We start from the raw sequence: 20607 nt of genomic DNA on the forward strand, positions 1-20607 counted from the left end.
AGCTGGGAATTCCTATCAAAAGCTTTGTTTTGGACCATGCAATCCATCTCCTGGTGGAGGCAGCAAATGGAGGCACACAGACAAAGTCATGTAGTACGCTCCATATATAAGCAGCAAGTGATCAGGGAGAAGTCACTGAATCCCCCTTCCTCCTAATTCATGCTTAAAAAATGCCAAAGAGAACGCAAAAAGCTCTTCAAATAAAATGGCCAAATAAGAGAAGCAAACTTTTTTGTACTGGTTTGTATCCCATCTCAAACTAGACACTGTCAGCATGTAGAAAGTAAGACAGCACCTTCAACATTTCAGAACAAGGCACAGACAAGTTAATGAAAATACAGTGTCTCTTTTAATAACTTTCATTGACCTAATCCCCTGTGCTCTGAAAATATGTAACTGTAGGCTTGCCAAAGTGAATGTGAAGATCAAACTGATAAAACACAAGATAATGAGTCAATTGATGTGCAGATTCATTCATTTGAAAAACAAATAAACCTTAACAGTAATTACGTCTGCTCATGATTAATGGCAGCTGCCCAATGGATTCTTCTTGATATGAACAGCATGTAAGGGTATATACACTCTCACTGGAGTACAGATATTTCCAGTATACAAATGTGAAAAAGATTTCTGGAAACTAATGAGTGCAGAACTGTGACTGAAATCTCCAGTCATAGTATTGCTATTCCACTGTACTAAAAACAACTGGATTCTCCATCTATGAACATCACACAGGCTTTGAAATCCAGCATCAATCATGTTAACTGATGCTCTCAAGATAAAAACAAAAGCTGAAGTCTAACATCTGCTTTCCCTGGCAAACCAATCTGAAAGTTTATGCATTTGGGAGGATTTTTTAATCATCACAAATAACCCACGAGCAGATGAATTAAAGGTGCTGCCTTGTTTTCTGGACAAATCTTTATAGGGTCCCTGTAACTTTTCTTCACTTCGAAGCACTCAAAGGAAGGGTTTAAAGAATTAGAGGAATTAAAAGGCCCACGTGCAGCTGCAGCCTGTGATCTTGCTGGGATCACAGAGGCAAGATACAATAGCTGACATGTTTGGGGTAATGCAATGGAGGGATACAGGTCCTTTAGGGAAGATGAGAAGATGGGGGTTGACCTCTCTGTGGCAGAACAACTGGAATGCACAGAGCTTTTTGCCTGGGGGTGGATGATAAGCCAAGAACTGAAGTTAAGCTAAGAACTTACAGCTAAGAACTGAAGTGTGGGTGACACTGCAGGGAGGTGTCTGCTACAAGCTGCCAAACCAGGCAGAACAAGTGGACAAGGGCTTCCACAGACAGCTGGAAACAGCCTTGTGTCACCAGGCCCTGCTCCTCATGGGGGGCTTCATCCACCCTGGCAGCTGCTGGGTGACCAACACAGCACCATGTAAGCAACCCAGAGGCCTCCAAGAGCGCACTGATGACAACTCCCTGCTAAAAGCAGCAGAGGAAACAAGGAGAGGAGCTCTTTTGGAACTCAATCACACCCAAGGAATGACTGATTGAGGATGTGAAAGTAGAAGGCAGCCTTGCCTAGCTCATTCTGAATTTCTCAATTTTTCTGGAAAGATGGAATATATACCACAGAAATTCCAATCCAAAAGTGGCAGAAGGTCAAAAGAACATCTAATCCTCTGATAAGGAAACCTCACAAACTTCCCAAATATTTGTAAGTTCCTTGGCAACTGCTACAAGTCAAAGATTCACAAACATAAAGGCTTCCCTAGTCAAATTTTGATACTCTTCCAGAAGTCCCTACATAAAGCTCTGGATGAGCTCCTCCTTTCAACTGGTCAGCTAAAAAGCCTATATCTTAAAAAGAAAACAAGCCAGAAATATTTCACTATTCAAGAAAGCTAGTACAAAATGTCTGCATTTTCTTGTGAATTAGAAACTTTATTTCCTTCCCCCAACCCATGCCAATTTGGTTTATGGAGCAAAGCAGAAACTGTACTCATAAAGGAAACATTAAGCATAGAAAAGATTTTTTGGTTGCCTTATTCAAGTCAGTGCATTTGCTAATGATGCAGAACTGCTTCTTGAAGAATATAACCAGCTCCCCAAGTGTTACAGAACAGCAGCACCCCTCTTACATAATTCTTGAAAATAATTATTCTGTAAAGTCTGTAAAGCGTAACATTATTTTATCCTCATGGACATTCATATTCCTATGCAAACTGAGCCAAAGTTAAAACACTATGGAGAAAAAGACATGTTTTCACATAATGCAGAGGTCTTAAGTTAAACACAACACATCTACATCCACATCCACAGTCAAAAAGCACTTCTTGGCAATCTTGGCATTTTGAAAACAAGCCATGTCTGGACAAGCACTACATGCTGAACTGTTTTTGAATGATCTTTCTATAAATTACATAGCTCTGAAACATAACTGAAATATACCTTCACAATTTACATCTGGCACTGCCAACTAATTCTGCATCATTCCAACCTTCCTTTTCAGAACTTGACAGTATATGAACACTGGAATAAAAAACTCAAGCAATGAACCTAGTAGCTTCTCATGTGACTGAACAAATCAAATTACTCAATTCCATTTTCATAAGGTATTGGCCTTGTATTGCTGGAAAAATGTATATTTTATTGAGTTTTGTACAGACTTGCTCTTTTCAGTAGAGATTTTTGTCTTGGTTTTATATCAAGGAGGATAATAAATCCTCCACTGTGTCATGGAAAAGCAGTGCAAACAATTTTGAAGACTTCCAGATCATCTCTTCAATAAAGCCTTCTGAGAAATAGTGCTTTAACCAATAGTCCCCATAACATATTTCTACATTTCAATAAGCCTTACCACCAGATTTGCAAGTCCCAATTAACATCGATAAAAAGAAAACTGAAACCAAGCATCCAGCAACCCCTAAAAAGCCACAATACTTTCCTCTTTGTACTGCCTAACAGAGGTGCAAGCTAACTACAGGTTGAACTACCTTGCACTGGTAATTTGGAGCTACAACAAGCACCACTGACTTGTCTCCATTTTTTGCACATCTTTACCATCATGAAGTATTTCTTCTGAATTTTTTTATGTTAAATTAGCAACAGAGAGTTGCCATACATGTCAGCCATACACTAAATTAAATTAAGCATTAAATAAATATTTTGAGTATCCTTGATTCATAAGCGATAACAGCAAATCCCAACACAAATGTGAGAAACCAAACCACTGAACTGTTATGGTACAACTGATATTTTCTGGAAGAATATCATTCTCTGACACCATGGTCTCTCCTTGCACAGTACAAATTGAAGTAGCAGCTCCTAGTAACTGCTCAAAACCCATGAAAAATCAGGTTAAAGCTCTGGGAATATCTCCCACCTCATAGGTGTGGAAAGCTCCCTACACCTATGCATAAGATCATGTTAGCAATACTTACTAAAAAACTAGATCATCCTTTGGGCTCTTTCATATCCACCCTCCATTATTATTATTTTTATTATCTTTTTTTCCCAGGTAACTGAAAAGAAGGCAATTAACTCTATACACTACTGCCAGTCCACACCCTCATGAGTAGAGTTATAATCATTTTGGACTGAGCAAGCATTTCATTCTCACTGTTGGAACAACCCTCTCTTCCTGACACTTCAGGAGCTGTGACACAGCAGGGCTGCCAGCTAACTGTGAGGGTGACAATCTCCCCCTTCCCACAGAGACACAGCATGTATCCCTTGCATGTATCAGGTGCAATCACTGCTTTCCAGAGCAGGAGCCCATCCCATTCCCTGTACAATCCTTTACTGTGACCAACTATCATTCAAATCCAGATTCAACTGCCTGAAACCCTTTATAGGTAAAGTTGACATTAACAGCCCTAGAGGGACTTCACTCATTTCCTAGATTTCCTGAAAGTCTTGATTTTAAAGGGAAATAATATGCCTGAAAAGATACAATTAAAAACCAAATCAAAACAACCATACACACCCCAGCACACAGCTTACAGTGGGAACATGTCCCTAGAAAGCTTGCCAACTCAGACAGACCAACAGAGCTGATCGTGTACAATATGGCTTTGTTGGAGGGTTGTTGAAAATTGTTGTTGAAAAACTGGCAATAAAAATCAGTAACTTATTACCATGATAGCTTAAAAATGAAACACAGTGAACTGACTGCCATAAACCAGGGGAATGACAGAGGGAGAATGAAGAAATTTCTGATAAGTGAGCTGTTCTCCAGAATGTTTCTAGAATATAACAGTATAAAGCTTACCACAACTTGTACAGCACACTGACAGGAAGCTGTTGGTATAGCAGGAAAAGCAAATGAAGTAATAAATAATTATGTGGGTCAGTAGCAAGTCTGAATATATATACGATGCTATTGGTGCATGGAGTTCAGCTTTGCCTCAGATTTGCTCAGTCATTTTGGGCAAGCCACACAAATCTCTCTGTAAATACATTCAGATAGGAATATTTGCTCTTAAAGCACTTTAATCTCTGGAGATGAAACATTATATGAAATGCAAATGTTACTACTTACAGCTTACTGCCTTCAAATGACAGCTGAATTGTGCATTCCACATTTATCATCTGACAGAATAAACTCAAAAGCAGTCTTCATGTATGTTTTGACAACGTGTGAATGTTAAGCACAACTCATGGTATGTTATCTGGCTGTCAAGTATGACCAAAAACTCTTTTAAAAACCCCTACAGTAAAAACAAAATTTAAAAACCCCCCACATAACAGAAACAAATCAATGCAAAACAAGCCCCCCAAGCTCACTTGCAGTAGGGTTCCATGAACACTGTTCTGTCGCATGCCATGAGTGGCAGAGTCCGGGAGTCCCCGCAGCAGGGCCAGCAGCGTGCACGGAACCTCGTTGGCCATAACGAAGGGAACGAGGGCCCGGCCTGACATCTCCCGGCAGCGGTACACGGGGGAGTGCCCACACCTGGAAAAAGCACAGACACCTGTTATGTGTCATCCAGCAAGCCTCTGGGCTGCCTACAACAGGCCAAAGGACAGTGCAATGAAACTAAAATATATTTCTCACAAATCCAATATATAGTGTTCTCGGTAGTAAAAGGTAAGTCATACCAGAGCTATACCAGAGGATTTGCTGTCATTCACAAGTTCTGGTGTTTACATAAAGGAAAAGAATAAGGAAATAATGCAATTACGCCATTAAACAGGTAAGCATATAGTCCTGTAGCACCTTTCTGGATATTTATGCTACTTACTAATCACATTCAAATGTATTATTGAGTTTGACTTAAACTGTTAGCTCCATGTTGCTAATCAGATGTTTCCATGAGAACACAACATAGTGCCTACTGAATTTTGGGCCAAAGGTCCCACTGGTTTTTAGAATACATTTAAAGGCATGAAATAAAAAACACATTGGAAAATAATTTCCCATTATTTATAATTAGTATTTAAAAAACACTTCTTATTTAAAATTAACTGCTAAGATGCAAGACTCTATATGAAGCAAATGCCCAAAAGAATCTTTTATCTTTTAGTGCTATTAAGGTTTTGATGACTGGCTGTAGATTTATGAAAATACACAGAGAATGAATAACAATAACACATTAACCAGTCACATACCACTTCAATAGCATGTATACTGAATTGACATGAGTAGTAGTCCTTTATCAGGTAAGTGGGCTACGTCTTTCAAAGCGAGCAATTCCTTCATGTGCCAATTTTGGTAATGCAGGTACAATTGAGCCACACAGAGAAAACTACCTATAGGGTTTAGACATGAAAGGCCAAATGTCCTAGGTGATGGAAAATGAAGTATGGCTGAAGTTATGCTCTGCTACCTCCCAGATGATTGTGATGACTTGAGAGATGGTCTTCCCTACTCCAATACTCTCATCCCTTTCCTCCAATGCTTCCTATGTCTTTTCAGCTTATACAATCCCATGTACATGAGCTTATCCCCTGCCAAAATGATTTTGACCTCAGCTGAAAAAGAAAACCAAAAAACCCTGCAGTGTCACACCTACATATTTAAAAATTAAATGAAATTAAATTATATTCTAAACATTCAAGTATCTGTATCAAATTTAAATCAATAGTCAAAGTAGTAGTTTACTTTAGTTCAAATAAAAGACATACAGAGAACAGATTCCATCTTGAACCAGCAACCAAAATAATAGGGTTTTGAAGACCAAGAAACTAAACAAGAAACTTAACTGAAATAGAAACATTACGCCATGGCATGCCTGAAAGACACAAATTTCCTTCAGAGGATCTAGAGAGAGAAACTACCCCCAGAATAACAGGTTTTTGAGGCAGTTTTCAGCCTTGCAAATAAGGTTGTATGTTCTATTATGATTTTTACGATGACCACCTTTACATTTCCTTTTCACAGACTGGCCCTCCTTCACAATAGGATGCTAAAGGAGAACAGTCCCAATTAGCAGCTCTGCCATAGGGACAAGCTTCAATCCTGTACTGACAAGGTGCAAGAAGAAATTCAGCTTGGCTATTCCTAAAAGAACTTATTTTTCTTTAAATAACAAAAACATTTTAATTCTACTTCACAGTAAACTGAAACCTAAGAAGTGATTGTCTGCAACCATTCATTCAGCTCTGCTGAACCATGCTTTCTTAATTTTGTTTATGACCTTTTACAGATCCCAAGGAATCTGACATGTTTTCACAGGAGGAGTGGAAAATGGGTGAAATTCCAGGGTTTCCTCTAACTTGCGCAAGGCTACTTTCTAACACTACATGCTTCAAGAGGGTTTTTTTTCTCAAACACAATGCAATGAATTACTACACATTTTTAAATAACCTGTCTTTAAATTTTTTGTCTTGTAAAAACATCTTATAACACATGCACCTACATATATGGAGATACAGTATTTTATATGCCTATACGCCAAATTTTGTTCCACTCTATTATTTTATCAAATTTATAATGAAAATAGAAGTGACTGCTCTATATTTAGAAAGAAGAAAATAGTTTCATGTTACAGGCAAAATTTTCTCAGCTGCCTGAAGTCCTCCTGCAGAGCAACCACACAGGTGCCCAGTCATGGAGAACTCCCCCAGGACGCCATGGACCCAGCTCTGCAACCTTCTGTGCCCGAGAGAAATGCAATTCCACAGCTCCTACCTGCCCAAAGGGCAAGGCAGCCATCAGCCTGCCACTGTCCTGCACACCTGCTGTACATTCATGCACACTTCTCACACTCCAGGGTGCCACACAGGGTGCAGGGACTCACACCTTAGTGAGAACCCTGAGAACAACAGGCCTATGAAGTCCATAGTAAGGAACAAAATTATCACAAAAGTTTAGGAACAATAAAGCATCTGCTTCATAGGAACACGTATGGGAATACATGGAAGGTATTTCACATCAACAAATCTGAGAGGGGTTAAGATTCCCAATGCTTCTTCTCATTTATTTAAAATATTTATTTGTTTATAAATCTAACACTCACAGAAAATCAATTGTTTCCAATCCCCACTCCCCAGCAAGAAACAGCACTGATAATATTTCCAAAATACTCCTTTTTTCACATGCATATGCCAGATGTCATGCCAAGTCACCACTAGTGACCTATCCCTGAACTTCTGCATACCCTGAAGGCACTTAGGTGTGCATCTCTCATGTTTTGAAGGCACTTGGCTTCCTTCCTGAATTACGCAAGAAGTTTGCCAGAAGAATGTCAAAACCTACACTAGTTTTTCCATCCTCTAGCAGCACCCTAGAACAGAGAGTTTTGATTTTTACTGGATCCCACTCACATTTAACCTCTCACCTGTAAATAAAACTAAACAGGATCAATTCTCAAAAAGGGATAGAAAGACTGAATGCAAATAAAACAACTGAGCAACAGAAAAATAACATTCTAACCAAATCTAGCAATTTTTCGCTCATTGTCACACCAAGCTCTAAACCATACACTTTAACACTGAGTCTCCTACCTGTATTGTTAAAAAATTATTTTATCTTGAATTTAGCAGCCATTACGAGAAGCAATCTCACAATCTGCATCAAGAAATATTATTGCACAATTCTGGCAATCACAGTAACTCAGTTTCTATCAGCAGCAAAACCCAGCAGCTTAAGAAAGAAGCATTTTAAGGCTACGAAACCACTCAGGTTACTCCTCCTGCAGCAGTTTAGCACACTGCTGTCCCTGAGATGAGTCTCATTTATGTGACAGCAGTTGCCTTGTGGGGGTACTGGCAGAAAAGGACCTCCAATCGTTGCACTTCACCGTCCAGACTCAGCTTCACCTGTCAACAGCACAACACAAATCTGCTGCAGGCTCATGCTCTCTGCAGGAAATACCAGCAATGAAGCCTTGCATCCATTTGGATAGCATGGATGTGTGTGCAAAGCTGCATTTAAAACTGCTCCATCTTCTTTGATTTGAAAGGTGCTTGGGGGTGGTGGAGGGGAAGTGTTTCAAGTATGTGACACTACCTTTACATGCATCTGATATAAGTAGACTTTAAAATCTAGGAATTATCTAAAATGTTGTCAAATGTAAAAACATACATTATGCCAGTCTAATTTTATTACACTTCAAGGCAGCAATGAGAACAAAACTTGCAAAATCCTCATGTGATACACTTCTACTCAATCCTGAGGGCTATTAACAACTGTAGTATTTCACCTTGAACCCAGTACTGTTTATCTAGGTGCATGAGGAACTGGATGTAAACATGTTTACTTGAAACAGTCCGTGATCAAGAACAAAAAGCCAATAAATCTGAGAAGGTTTCGCTCCGTGTAACCGTAGATTCAATTCAATGCATTTCCACTGCTCTGTTCCAGCTTCAACACTCAGATCCTGAACCACCCTCCCAACTGATGTGATTTATGACCAGCTCTCATAAGGCACAAAGATTCCATACTCCTCTGCACACATCAAAGTATCTAATTTATTACTCTGGCTACAAACAACAGAACACTAGCTGTAAATAATAATATCTTAAGCTTCTTTTGGAAAAAAAAAAGAAAAAACAAACCTGCAGGTGTTTCCTATGTTCTTATTTTCCACCCTTTCTTATTTCTACCCCTCAACAGACTTCATATTACCCAAATTAACAACACAAATAAGGATTACCTTTTAGATAAAGGTCACAGAAACAAATGAGTAGAATTAATTTGAAAAATTACATCTGTTGCTGAAAATATGTTCATTATATTAAATGATTCCTACAGTTGTGAGAAGGACTAACAAGGAGACAAATACCTATTTCCAGGTTCTACTGGCTGTTGTCACACAATCTGTGCTTTACTAACAAAGTCATTGCTAATTAATGAAACACTGAATGTTCTGCAGCTTTGAAGTCAAACCAAGTATTCTACCACCATCACAAAGAGTATGGGAGATGGATGCAGCATGAGGCAGGAAAGGCTTTGGAATTCAAACCAACCACCTCTGCCTGCAGGTTAAAGCATTTTAACAGCCACCATGGCTTTTAAAAGATAAAAGCGATTGAAAAATATAAATACTGAAAATCACATACATGGTACTTTTTAAATCCTCAAGCTAGCTGTGCCACAAGGTCCCAACAAATGCACTCTAAGAAAAAAGTAGAGGTAAATCTTTTGTCTGGTTCTGTATAAACAGGGTAGATAGTATGAGGAGATTCTGCCTTTCCTCCATGATGCAGCTATACAGTCCAAGCTATGTCATCAGTTCCAAAGCAAGAATTAAAAAAACAAGAAATTAGAGCAGGGGAAAACATGGATGGTGGTCAAAGCTCAGAGAGAAAAGTATTTAGCAACAGATTCAGCTCCTATTACAAGTTGGTTATTAAGATTCAAGAGCATTGTATGCATTCCTCATGATTATATACTAGTTCATTTTCTCCCCTTCAAATTATCTCCAAAAGGAATACCTTTAGCAACTTCAAATGCAGTGTGACAGGTTCCCAAGCTAAGTGAGGTCCAAAAATAGAATTAAAAACAACACTCATGCTTCCACACAATTAAGCAACTTGGACTTCTTACTGTACATGAATCAGCAGGACAGTACCTATTTGTTACTGGGAGAGTAAGGTTTCCTGCAATACCAATGATAATTTCCTACACATGTACCTACAGCTTCTTTTAATTTATTGATTTCCTTGTATGTATTTTTCTTCTAAGGAAACACAACCATTTTCCATTTTGTTTTTTCATGTTTCTTAGCAATTAAAGTATCCAAAGCATTTAATTTTAAAAACTTATTTCTCTGTGGAAACCTGTACTGTAATTGGCCTGAAGATAATCTTAGACTAAAGAACAAAAAATAAGATTAAAATAAAAACACAGAAAAACCTGACACTTGATATAGCTTCTCATTATTGAAGAGTAGGAAATATTTTCCTACTGAAGAGTAGGAAAATATTACTAAACTACCAACAGTTTGCTGGAGGTTTTAGATCTACAATCAACACATAAATGTAGCTCAGAAAGTGTCTGAACAAAAATCATGAACAGAAACAAGCCAAATTTAATTTCATGTTATTTATGCAGTACTAATCCTTTAAATTCTTATCTATTTCCTTTCAAGTGAAGTTAATGGTTGCCCAAACTTCTAGTCTCTTTATACATTGTGTTAAGTATTTTATTCTTCCAACTTGGGCAATTAAGATAAAATCCTATGTTTTTGTAAGGGCAGTATTTTCCACACAAGCATTTAATGAAGCAGAGTAGCCATAAATACTGCAGAAGGTATGTAGGCAAAGTACACAGACTTTTATTTGTGAAAGCTGTCCACAAGCTCTGCCAGGAGCTGTTTCTCCATATGTTTCCAAGGGCTTTCTAAGGAAAAATTATAGACATTTTTCTCTTCTTGTCACCAAGGTCCAGGTTAATGTAAACAACTGGCCAACTGATACCAAGCTGAATCAACATCAGAAACTTGAATTGTTGTGGTTCAGCAAGCCAAAACATCTAGGATCTCTCACATCTGAGTCTATGAAAACGATTACTAATACTGTGTATAAACTTCAGAGAAACAGAAATATGTTCTTGTCAAATGGAGATTTCCTATAGAACACGTTGACACAATTTAAATGGCATCTGTTCTTGAAATCCCATCAAGAAATCTCAAAGAGTTTGTCGAGGTAGGAAGCCTCTAGGTTTATTTAACTACCACTGAAGTTACGTGAGGGCAGAGCCTCCATTTTGGTTCACAGCACTCTAGAGAAAAAACAAATGTTCTTAACGCAAGATCATGAAAAAGACAATTTCATTCACAATCATATTTCTACTTTGTTAATTTGTGAATAGCTACCATGATTTTTCAAAACTGCAGAAAAACAAAGAAAAACACACCACTTACTATCTAAACAGTTGGGAAAAAACCAAAACAAAGACTACTTTCTGTCCTAGCAACTCTGTCATTATTTTGAACTCTGTGAAAGGGAAGTTGAATGGAAAAATCAAGTCTCAGCACCCTGCGATGATTTTCAAAGTTTCACATGACTGCAAGCAAAACTGCAACACGACCAATTTAAAAAACGTACCATCAGACCCCATGAAAACATCCAAGGATCTGGGTTCTCAAAGACACTTTCCTTTCAGCCATCCCACCAAAGGTATCTAGCCCATTACTAAACAGCCTTCCCAGTATTGACTCAAATTCAGACCGTTCTTTTAAAAGAATATTGGCTTTTTAAAATATCATTATACTTGGTTTCCCGTATCATCATCTGGAGAGTCAATCTGTTTCTTCTCTCCATTTTCATATTTCTTCCTGCAAATACTTTTCCAGAATAAGCTAAATGTTATTTTTTGGATACTTATCTTGACCAGCAGAGTACCTGCTTTCAATTTTAAGTATAGAAATGAATAATAAAATTACTTCACTAATCATATGTTGACAGTTCATATTTTTTACTGGATCATGTTTCAAGTAAGTATACATCAAATTCAACATACATCAAATTTCAACTCAAGATCCCAGCCACCAGTCCTCTTCAAGAGTCTGCAACACTGGAAAAAGTTACTCTCAGTACTCATGAATGCCTCTCTGCTAGGTGTTACCCTTTATTTCCCATGAATCTGACAGCTCCCTGCAGTTTGTGCATATTTCCTAAACTGCTTCAGACAATCTGGCAATGACTGATGAGCACAGTGAAAACTGGAGTAAGAAATTAATAACAAATACCTAAGGGCTGTTCTTTCCCATCAGCATCACTTAGATATGACACATCTGTCTACAGTTTCACAGGAAAGACAGGAATACAGTAAAGAATGTACAAGATGAATAAAGAGTTTTAGTAGATCAGAAGGTGTTGAGCAGCCCACTGCCAATCAAGCCCTTTACATTCTTCTCTAGCATTACAATTTGAACTTAATCAAATTGGGAAAAATTACAGCCTGTTTACAATTTGTTATTTAAAATTGCTAAAAGGACAAAAAAGATTGAAACTCTTCTTATTAATAAATATTTACAGTGACTCAAATATTTTTACATATCAGTATTAATCACTATGCAATCAGGATTGCACAGACAACAGAGTAAGTAGAAATGGGAGACTTCCAAGACAGTCCCAATTCATTAGTGATAAACTTAGTGGGGAAATGAATTCCTGTCCTTCCCTCCTCCTCCCCCAGCTATGCAAAATTTCCAATTTAGATGTCAAGCAAGAGATTTAATATAATAAAAATATAAAAGAAAATGTATGCTTTAGGGGTATACATTGCTTCTTTTTTTTTAAATATCTATACCAGCCTTGCCCATAATAAAAAGGGTATCTGTCTTCATCTTGCAATGACTGGCCAGCCCCATGAGCTTCCTCAAGAAGGACAGGGTATTCCAATGGGTCAGAGCCTGCTGCCAGTCTCACAGGGATTCCATATAATGCAGTATTTGCAGACAGTTACAATTCTGAGAAGTTATACTAAACAAACGTTAGGAACTAAAAAAACCCCAAAACAAATTAAAAAACCAGAGGCCAAAGACTGAGATGTGCAATTGAATGGGAAGCCAGGGAGATACTTTCATGAACAACTGTGATCAAAAGGAGCTATTTTAATACAACAAGGCTGCAACAAACAGCTTATTGTATATTTTAATCGAATACAAAAAGACATTCCCACAAAAGCTCTTTCCTTATCAGACCCCTGGTAAGATTCCCAGTCTTACAGAAATGACAGTTGAAGCCAGGGAAGTTTTGATATTAATTCTTCTAGTGCTGCCATGCCACACTAAAATACAGGGAAAAAAGGAGAAAGGCAGAGGAAGTACACTTAGTTAGCACAGTCATCTACCTTGTTTGGCCACTTACCAAAAGATACCAGTGCTCAGCCTACAGAAAATCAGACGGCTGCTTTCAAGTCAGATACAGGCTGATATACCAAACCCACACAGATCATGTAAGTGTACATGTGTGAAACAAAACAAACACCAGCGAATCTGTATTTAAACTTACATAAACAGCAATTTCAGCTTATAAAATATATATACATGAATTACTTCCACCAAGCTTTTCTCAAACAAATTGAGGATATCTTGTTACTAGAACTTCAACTGCCTGTTTCTTGTGCTTCTTTTCCTGTGAAGCCCATACAGACTTTGTCACAGGGCTACAGTGGAACCGTAGCCTGACAGACTGGCTATAATTTAACATAATCAAACACAATACAGAGCAACCAAACTTACAAGCACAAGTCAACAAGGAGTAACTTTCTCAAATGAGCAACCTACATGCAAGTAAGTTGCAAGTAACATTTCTAATTAGTAAAAATTTCTTCTGTAATATTAATACTACTCCATCTGAGTCCTTTGCCTTAAGAAGTGAGCTCTCTCACATTTATGAAATAGTAAGACACAACTGAAACTCACAGAGAGCCTCAGAATGCATGATCAGCTGCTCTGCTTGCTAGGAAGCTAAAAAAAACCCGGATAAATCTATTTCCAAAACTCATAGATAAGAATTTTCGCTCTCCTTCCCCAAAACAGTCTGTTAGGAATAGCTACAGGGTTTTTTAAATTTTTTAAATTAAAAAATGACAATGCTCCATCCTACAGAAAATTATTCCTCACCACACACAGTTTTCCTTGCATCTTCGTGTCCGTCATTAGCTAACAGTCACAGTGATTATCCTTGTACAGCAACAACAAGCTCTCAAGAGCAAAACCAAAACCCTATCAGTCCAGAATGGTGGATGGAGAAGGGCAGAAAGAGGACAGCTGTGAAGTGCTTCCCTCTGCCACCCACCCAGGTCCCTGACTGGAAACAGCATCAGGGCCCTTGGGAATTCAGCTCCTCCATTTTGCATGAAGACGCATTATAGATTACAAAATTCTGCCCAAGAAAACAGTGTTTATTTCATAACTCTGTTAATTTCATGGGAAGATGTTCACATTTCTTGCAACATAATACACCTAGAAGCAGCACTGCTTTGAAATCTGCCTATTTGCTGAAGTTTTAAAGAGGAAATTTCATGAAGAATTAAGTTTTGTCAAAGGGAAGCCAAGGCACATACATCCAACAAAGTTTTAAAACCTTATACTGCTTGACATTTTAAAGCTAATTTTTAGAAAACTTTCTAAATTATTAAGAAGTCACACTCTTAAACAGAGCTAGACTTCAAGCAGTGAAGAAGTATTCAAGTTAATACAGCAATACCCATTTTACTCCTTCAGAGCATTCAGCCCAGAACGTTTAATAATAAACAAACACTCTGTCAGTGCCATGGTACGAGAGGACATAAGGTAACTCAATTCTAGATCATTCTGAAGAGATTACAGGTCTTTGAAAAAGGGAGAGGGAGGCAAAAGGGAGGTTATGTTTTTGTTTCATACTTAAAACATTACCTCCCGATTACCTCCCTTGTTAATCAAAAACATGCTGTACATTCTTTCATCTTAGAAAGTAACCATTAAAACAGACCTATCTAGCTCTTTGAAAAAAATAAAAAGTGAGGTAATAAGTTGTGAATCAAAGTGTTCCCTTCCAAATAAAACATCTGCAGGGGGAAAAATAGCTTAATAGAACTGCAGATAGGTAATCAAATGCCCTAGCTCAACAGGGAGTAACAACTATGTGCACAGAGATTGAGATTTGTCCTTGCAGCATTTAATCCTGCTCATATTGTGCAATTCATCTCGGCACGGTCAGAGCAACCACAGCTCTACTCCCACTAGATGGAAAATTCCACTCAAGCTTAAGAGAAACTCTTCAAAAGCCCAACTTGAATTCTTTCTGCTCAACCCAGTTTTGTTCACAGAACTGCTCACTTGCTTGCAAACACAATATTCTGTTCATCTTCTCAGCACAACAACTGAATGTCATTTCCCTGCAGGCTCAGCCCTGGAAGGGGTATTAAGACCATGTATGGGTCACATTCACCTTTTCTCTCTCCTCACCACATCACTGCATCCCTCCCTGACATTGGCACACCATCCTAAACAAAAATCTCATGGTAAGGCATGGTATGGTATAGCAATAACGTGTTATCATTGCATTGGACTACCATGTAATTATATGTATATGCAGATGCTACAGAACACAACATTGCATTAAGCAATTCAAAGAAAGAGTTTATATACACAATTTAATGACTTGGTACACAGGGCCTTTGGCACCAGATCCTCTGATCCTCTCTAATAGGTTACTTCATTACCACCTTCTGAAGAACAACCAAATGAATAGGAAACAATTTTATTTTTGTTCATTTGCTACTGCATAATGAAAAATAGAAAGGGAAATAGAAGGGAAAATAGCAACGTATTTGTTTTACCAAGATAAATCATCCCTGCATATTCCAACAAATGCAGTCAGAACGAACAGAAAACACCCATAGCATTGAAAGAACAAGGGTGTAAGAATTGCAGACAGAAATACAGCCAGCAACAACACACTGAGCTGTATCATAAATACATTTACCTCTGCAGAATCCTTGGTACTGTCCCTGGGCAACCATAAAAATTTCAATACTTTGCTAAGTAACGAGACAGAAAATGCACATCTGTACACCCACCTACAACTTTTTGTCACAAATACATAGTAATTTTATGCTACTTTTACAGCTAAATCCCCAGCTTACTACCAAAATCAATGGAAAGGAAATGCAGAAAACTGTGTCTATCTGCCACATCATTCCTCTTTGGGAATACATTTAAAGGAAAGTACATCCAACAGTACAGGTCTCTTAAATATTCCAGGTTCTTAGCTTAAAGATTTTATTAGGGTTCTCCCTCCAAATCTTCTGAATGAATTTAAATAACCTCAAGACAATAAGCTAGGTCACTGTGAACAGTTATTCTGCTGGTGTATGTACCTTGCAAAAAGTAGTGGACGTAACAGAAAAAATGACAAAACTAAAAGGCTGTAACCAAAAGCTTATCAAAACTTAATCTATTGGCAATAACCAAAATTATGTTGAAACACTGCATTAAAAAAAACCAAAACAAGCATTCTCCAGTGCATTAATAAAGGCATCAAAACAGAACCAATTGTAACAAATAGTTTTAAACATTTCCCCAAAAAGCATTTAGGATTCAGATACGGCAGAAAGCCAAACATATTTTATTGTTAAATACAGTGTATTTAAAAACTCCTACTACAGGTTTTTTTTCCTTTCAGAAACAATTGTAATTAGTATTTATTCTTGAAAATTCATAAAAAATCATAAAAGGCAAGAGATACATCATATCTGCTGTGAAAACGAGGCAGATAGAGATGCTATTTTCTAACAAACAGTAGTTTAAAAGAAATTGAAAGATATTAGGATAACAACCTTGTCTTGTTTCACTACCAGACCAGCAAGATTAAGCATGGAAGTTTCTCACCCTACTGCACTGAAGCTTTCACACAGATAGCAAGACTTCCTCTCAAATACTGGAGATGCTCATTTCTCCCTACCCACCACAGCTCTGACTCCCTTGTGAGGCTCCTAATCCCAAACAGGAGGCATACAGAGTAGCAAAATGTCTGCTGAATATCTTCTTGTAACCACCATATAAATGAAAGTTACATTGTATAAATATTTGAAAAGTCATCTTAGAAACACATTAGATGGACAGATCCATATCTTTATCTACCTATGTATATTCATGGATGGATATGGAAAGAGATACACACATACATCTGCAAATCTATACATTAGACAATACATTTAAATATTGCAAACAATCATTCTGCAGGACTGAAGAAACCCATCAGAAACTTGTATAGAAAATCTTGTATTGCTAAAATCTGTCAAGCACATCAGTTTTAATCCACCCTCTCAGTGGCAGCAGTGATGCCATACAGCATTTGCAGATGAAGATTTTCAAACAAGTCATACAATGATTTACGTAAATTCTTTCTAATTCTCCAAGACAATAATAATATAGGAAAGTACAACTAATGATTCCTTTAAGGACTAAAACCGAAGAGAAGCTTAAAAAGGCATTTTATTTAAAAAATTCTGAAGATTCAAGAAAGAACTCCCATCACATTAGAAACCACTACAAAATCACCTTACCTTATAACAAAGGGGACAAATGGTGCTGTGCTGAGCGCTGAGTGAGAGCCATCCATTGGAGATGGATACAGCCTTCCCAGGATTAAGAGCAAAAGAAACAGGCTTGGATGGATTTTCAACTCTTCAGTTTCACTAAATAAAAAGGTGTAAGAAGCATCTGGTGAAAAAAAAAAAGCATCCTCCTTCATGCTAGACTTAAGCCTCTTTCCCACAAAATAGCATTCTGCATCTCTGGTTCAAGGAGTTATCCTAGGCTGATCATTACATGGGAGTGCAAACCCTGCTGGGACCAAATATGGCATCCAGTTCTTCTGCAAGGGACCCCTCTAATGAAGACACTCATGGCTGTATTGCTCTCACTTTCCCACATTATTCCAAGCCTCCTTTATTCCCAAGTGGTGAGCTGCCTTCATTTTTAAATAATATTAAAAACCCGCAGATAAGGTTTCTCTATGAACCAGGAATCAGAGATCTGAGTTACAAAAAGGTGGTTTAAAAAAGGTACTTCTATCAGTTTGAAAGGAAATGTGTGTTTAATAAATAACACGTTTTACTAAAGAATAGTTCTTGCCACTGACACCAAGGGTCTACTATTCATATAGTAAAAACAATCAGAAAACCAAGTTAACATCAATACTTTTTGATTTATTTAACAACTAATAATAAGATACAAATCTTAATCCACACTGAAAATGGATTCAAGACCAATATTTCAGACAGCAGTTTTCATCTTTTTCGACTGAAAAACTTCCCAAAATTTGCCAGTGATGACACTGTCACCTTTTGTAACATCAGGTAGAGTGGACTGCTGTGCAGAACATATATAACCTCTTTTCCTAGAGCAGAGACTGCAAAACATAAATGACTGGTGAAACTCCTGCTTCCTAGGCCCATTAAACAGTCAGCTGAACCTCACCCATAAATCAGCTGCTCAACTTCCACAGTTTATATCACAGCATTTTAAGAAAAAACAAAGCCAGCACTGGTTTACTTTAAAAGTTCGTGAACCTGGAGGTAACAGCGTCATCCCAAATGGTATCATCTGCATTGATCAAATTGTAGCTCTCAGCCACCATTTGTGGAGTCTTTAAAACAAGATCAAGGACCTTCCCCAGAGTCATTGTGCCACAGGCTGGAAAGTGTTCATGTGGTGTTACTTGAGGCCTATGACCCCGTATCACTTAAACATGCTGGGAAGCCTCATTGTTAAATGTGAGACACTCAAACACCCGGGTTCTGTTTCCCTGAAAAACATAAGTTCCTTAACATCTGATCCTAAGAACACAGCAACTCTTAATTAGTCAACAGTAGTTCAATCTTCAGAGACTTAATGCAATGTGCCACAGGTAAAAGAAAAAAGCCTTAGCAAAAAACATTAGAACTGTATCATTTCAAGAAGCACTGATGTATACAATGGCACTAGGGTGTCTATGTGACACAACTCAACCTTTTCACTTCACTTTCTATCTCAAAGTTTTCTTAGACATCATCTTACCTGTTCAAAGTGCTGGTTACAAGCTCTAACTGCTTGAGAAGGAAAGGATAAAGACTTGGAAACCGAGAGAAAAACTCCCTTCCTGTCATTCTGCAGAAACAAATGAAGAGGAGTCATAATTAACATTCTGCAGTAATTAGTTACACTCAAAGCATCAGTTTATTTGTTGTATTTCTGATGCTACAGTGAAGCTGGAGAGGCAGAAGAACCACACACACACAATGAACTCTCAAATAAGGCATAATGTTTTCATGAAAAATAGTGATAAGAGTGTAGTTTACACAAGTTAAGGAACTGTCTCTAAGTGTGCTCACTGACACTTTGTCAGCTAAAATCAGGCCTTTCTGGCTTAGCCCCTTAATCACACTAAAAAAAAAAAAAGATAGAACAGCTTAAATACTGACAGTATTTTAACAATATTCTGGTTGAAGAAGAGAAGATGACACTTGCTTCAGCATGGCTCATGTTCTAAATAGCTAGTAGAATACACTTAGTAGACATGTACTAACAGATACACATAACTAGCTTGCTGCTACTAAAAAGCACCTCATAATAGTAATTCATGGAAGATTTGTAAAATGCAGTGGCAGAAGAGTCTGAACTTCCATTAGCCCTCTTTCCACAGTGCTGCTTCCAGCACATGGCAGCAGTGACACTGCAGGCCACATTCCTGCCTCCTTAGATGGAGCAACCATGTTCAAAACAGAGCAATGTCCAAACACCTCAGGAACTCATCCCTAGCCAGAACCAGTAGGGTGGCACAGTTAAAGCTGCAACAGCAAATCAATCCACGCTAAAAAGACGTAAGTAAAAATCTTCTGTATTTGTTTTACAATCTTTTCATCAGATAAAGGATGGCTTCATGGTTTATATGAAACCATTCAGCATCATTGAAGCAAGAACCACTTGAATGTTACTGTGGGGAAGCTTTAATTAGACATAGATGGTATGCAGATTAAAAAGACTTCCTTTAAAAATAAATAAATGAAAGGCCATCATTTAGAAAAACAAAGCCAACTGCAGAGTTTGCTTGCCACAAGATCAACCAAGATAAATGTTCTATGTTAGCATGACTCCAATGCAAAACTTCCAATAAGCAGACAGATCCAGGTTTGGAAAAATAACACAATGAGATGGCAAGACTGAATGTGCATAAAAATAAGCAGACAAAAAAAAAATCATGCACGAGTAAACGAGCACATGGCAAACATCAGCACAGCTCCTTCCAGCACTCAGCTAACATAACATGCCTTAGCCACAGGCCACAGAATAAACACAGCAAAACCAGACTGTTAGGTGGAAACAAATGTTCAAAGAGGGACAGGAAACTTTCCCAAGGCACTTAAGAAAAATTCTGTGAATATATATACAATATAGTGAACTGCTAGAAATAAAAGCAAGGAATCTGCAGTAGCTGTTATAGCTACAAAGAAGATTTCAGACTAAAAAATTACATGGAACCATTAAAACGGAATTAATATAAACTGAAGCACTATTGAGGACAGTTTAAAGACATCAATATTGATAATAACTTATTATTTAAGCAGAAGACACCCCTGCAATTTTTTCTAACAGTGTCCTCAAAAATACTTAAATTTTTTTGCACATAAAGTATGTAGCAAACTGAAGATGCAAAGACAGAGACAGCACAAAACAAAAAAAAAGTCTATCAGATCAGACAGCCCATCCTACTGAATTTTC

General features: G+C 37.7%; 1 protein-coding gene across 2 annotated transcripts in view; it reads right to left on the reverse strand.

The window, feature by feature from the left end:
- Window positions 1-20607, reverse strand: part of THADA (THADA armadillo repeat containing) — a 154371-nt gene that overhangs the window by 85318 nt on the left and 48446 nt on the right. For both annotated transcript variants that reach the window (XM_041477307.1, XM_041477306.1), the window contains exons 27-29: window positions 18907-18996; window positions 17412-17543; window positions 4751-4919 (exon numbers count right to left, since the gene is read on the reverse strand). In XM_041477307.1, coding sequence (XP_041333241.1) covers window positions 4751-4919; window positions 17412-17543; window positions 18907-18996 — 391 coding nt within the window. The remainder of the gene's footprint in view (window positions 1-4750; window positions 4920-17411; window positions 17544-18906; window positions 18997-20607) is intronic.

This window comes from Pyrgilauda ruficollis, unplaced genomic scaffold (genome assembly GCF_017590135.1).
Source record: "Pyrgilauda ruficollis isolate IOZ18807 unplaced genomic scaffold, ASM1759013v1 scaffold4, whole genome shotgun sequence".
NCBI classification, from domain to species: Eukaryota; Metazoa; Chordata; class Aves; order Passeriformes; family Passeridae; genus Pyrgilauda; species Pyrgilauda ruficollis.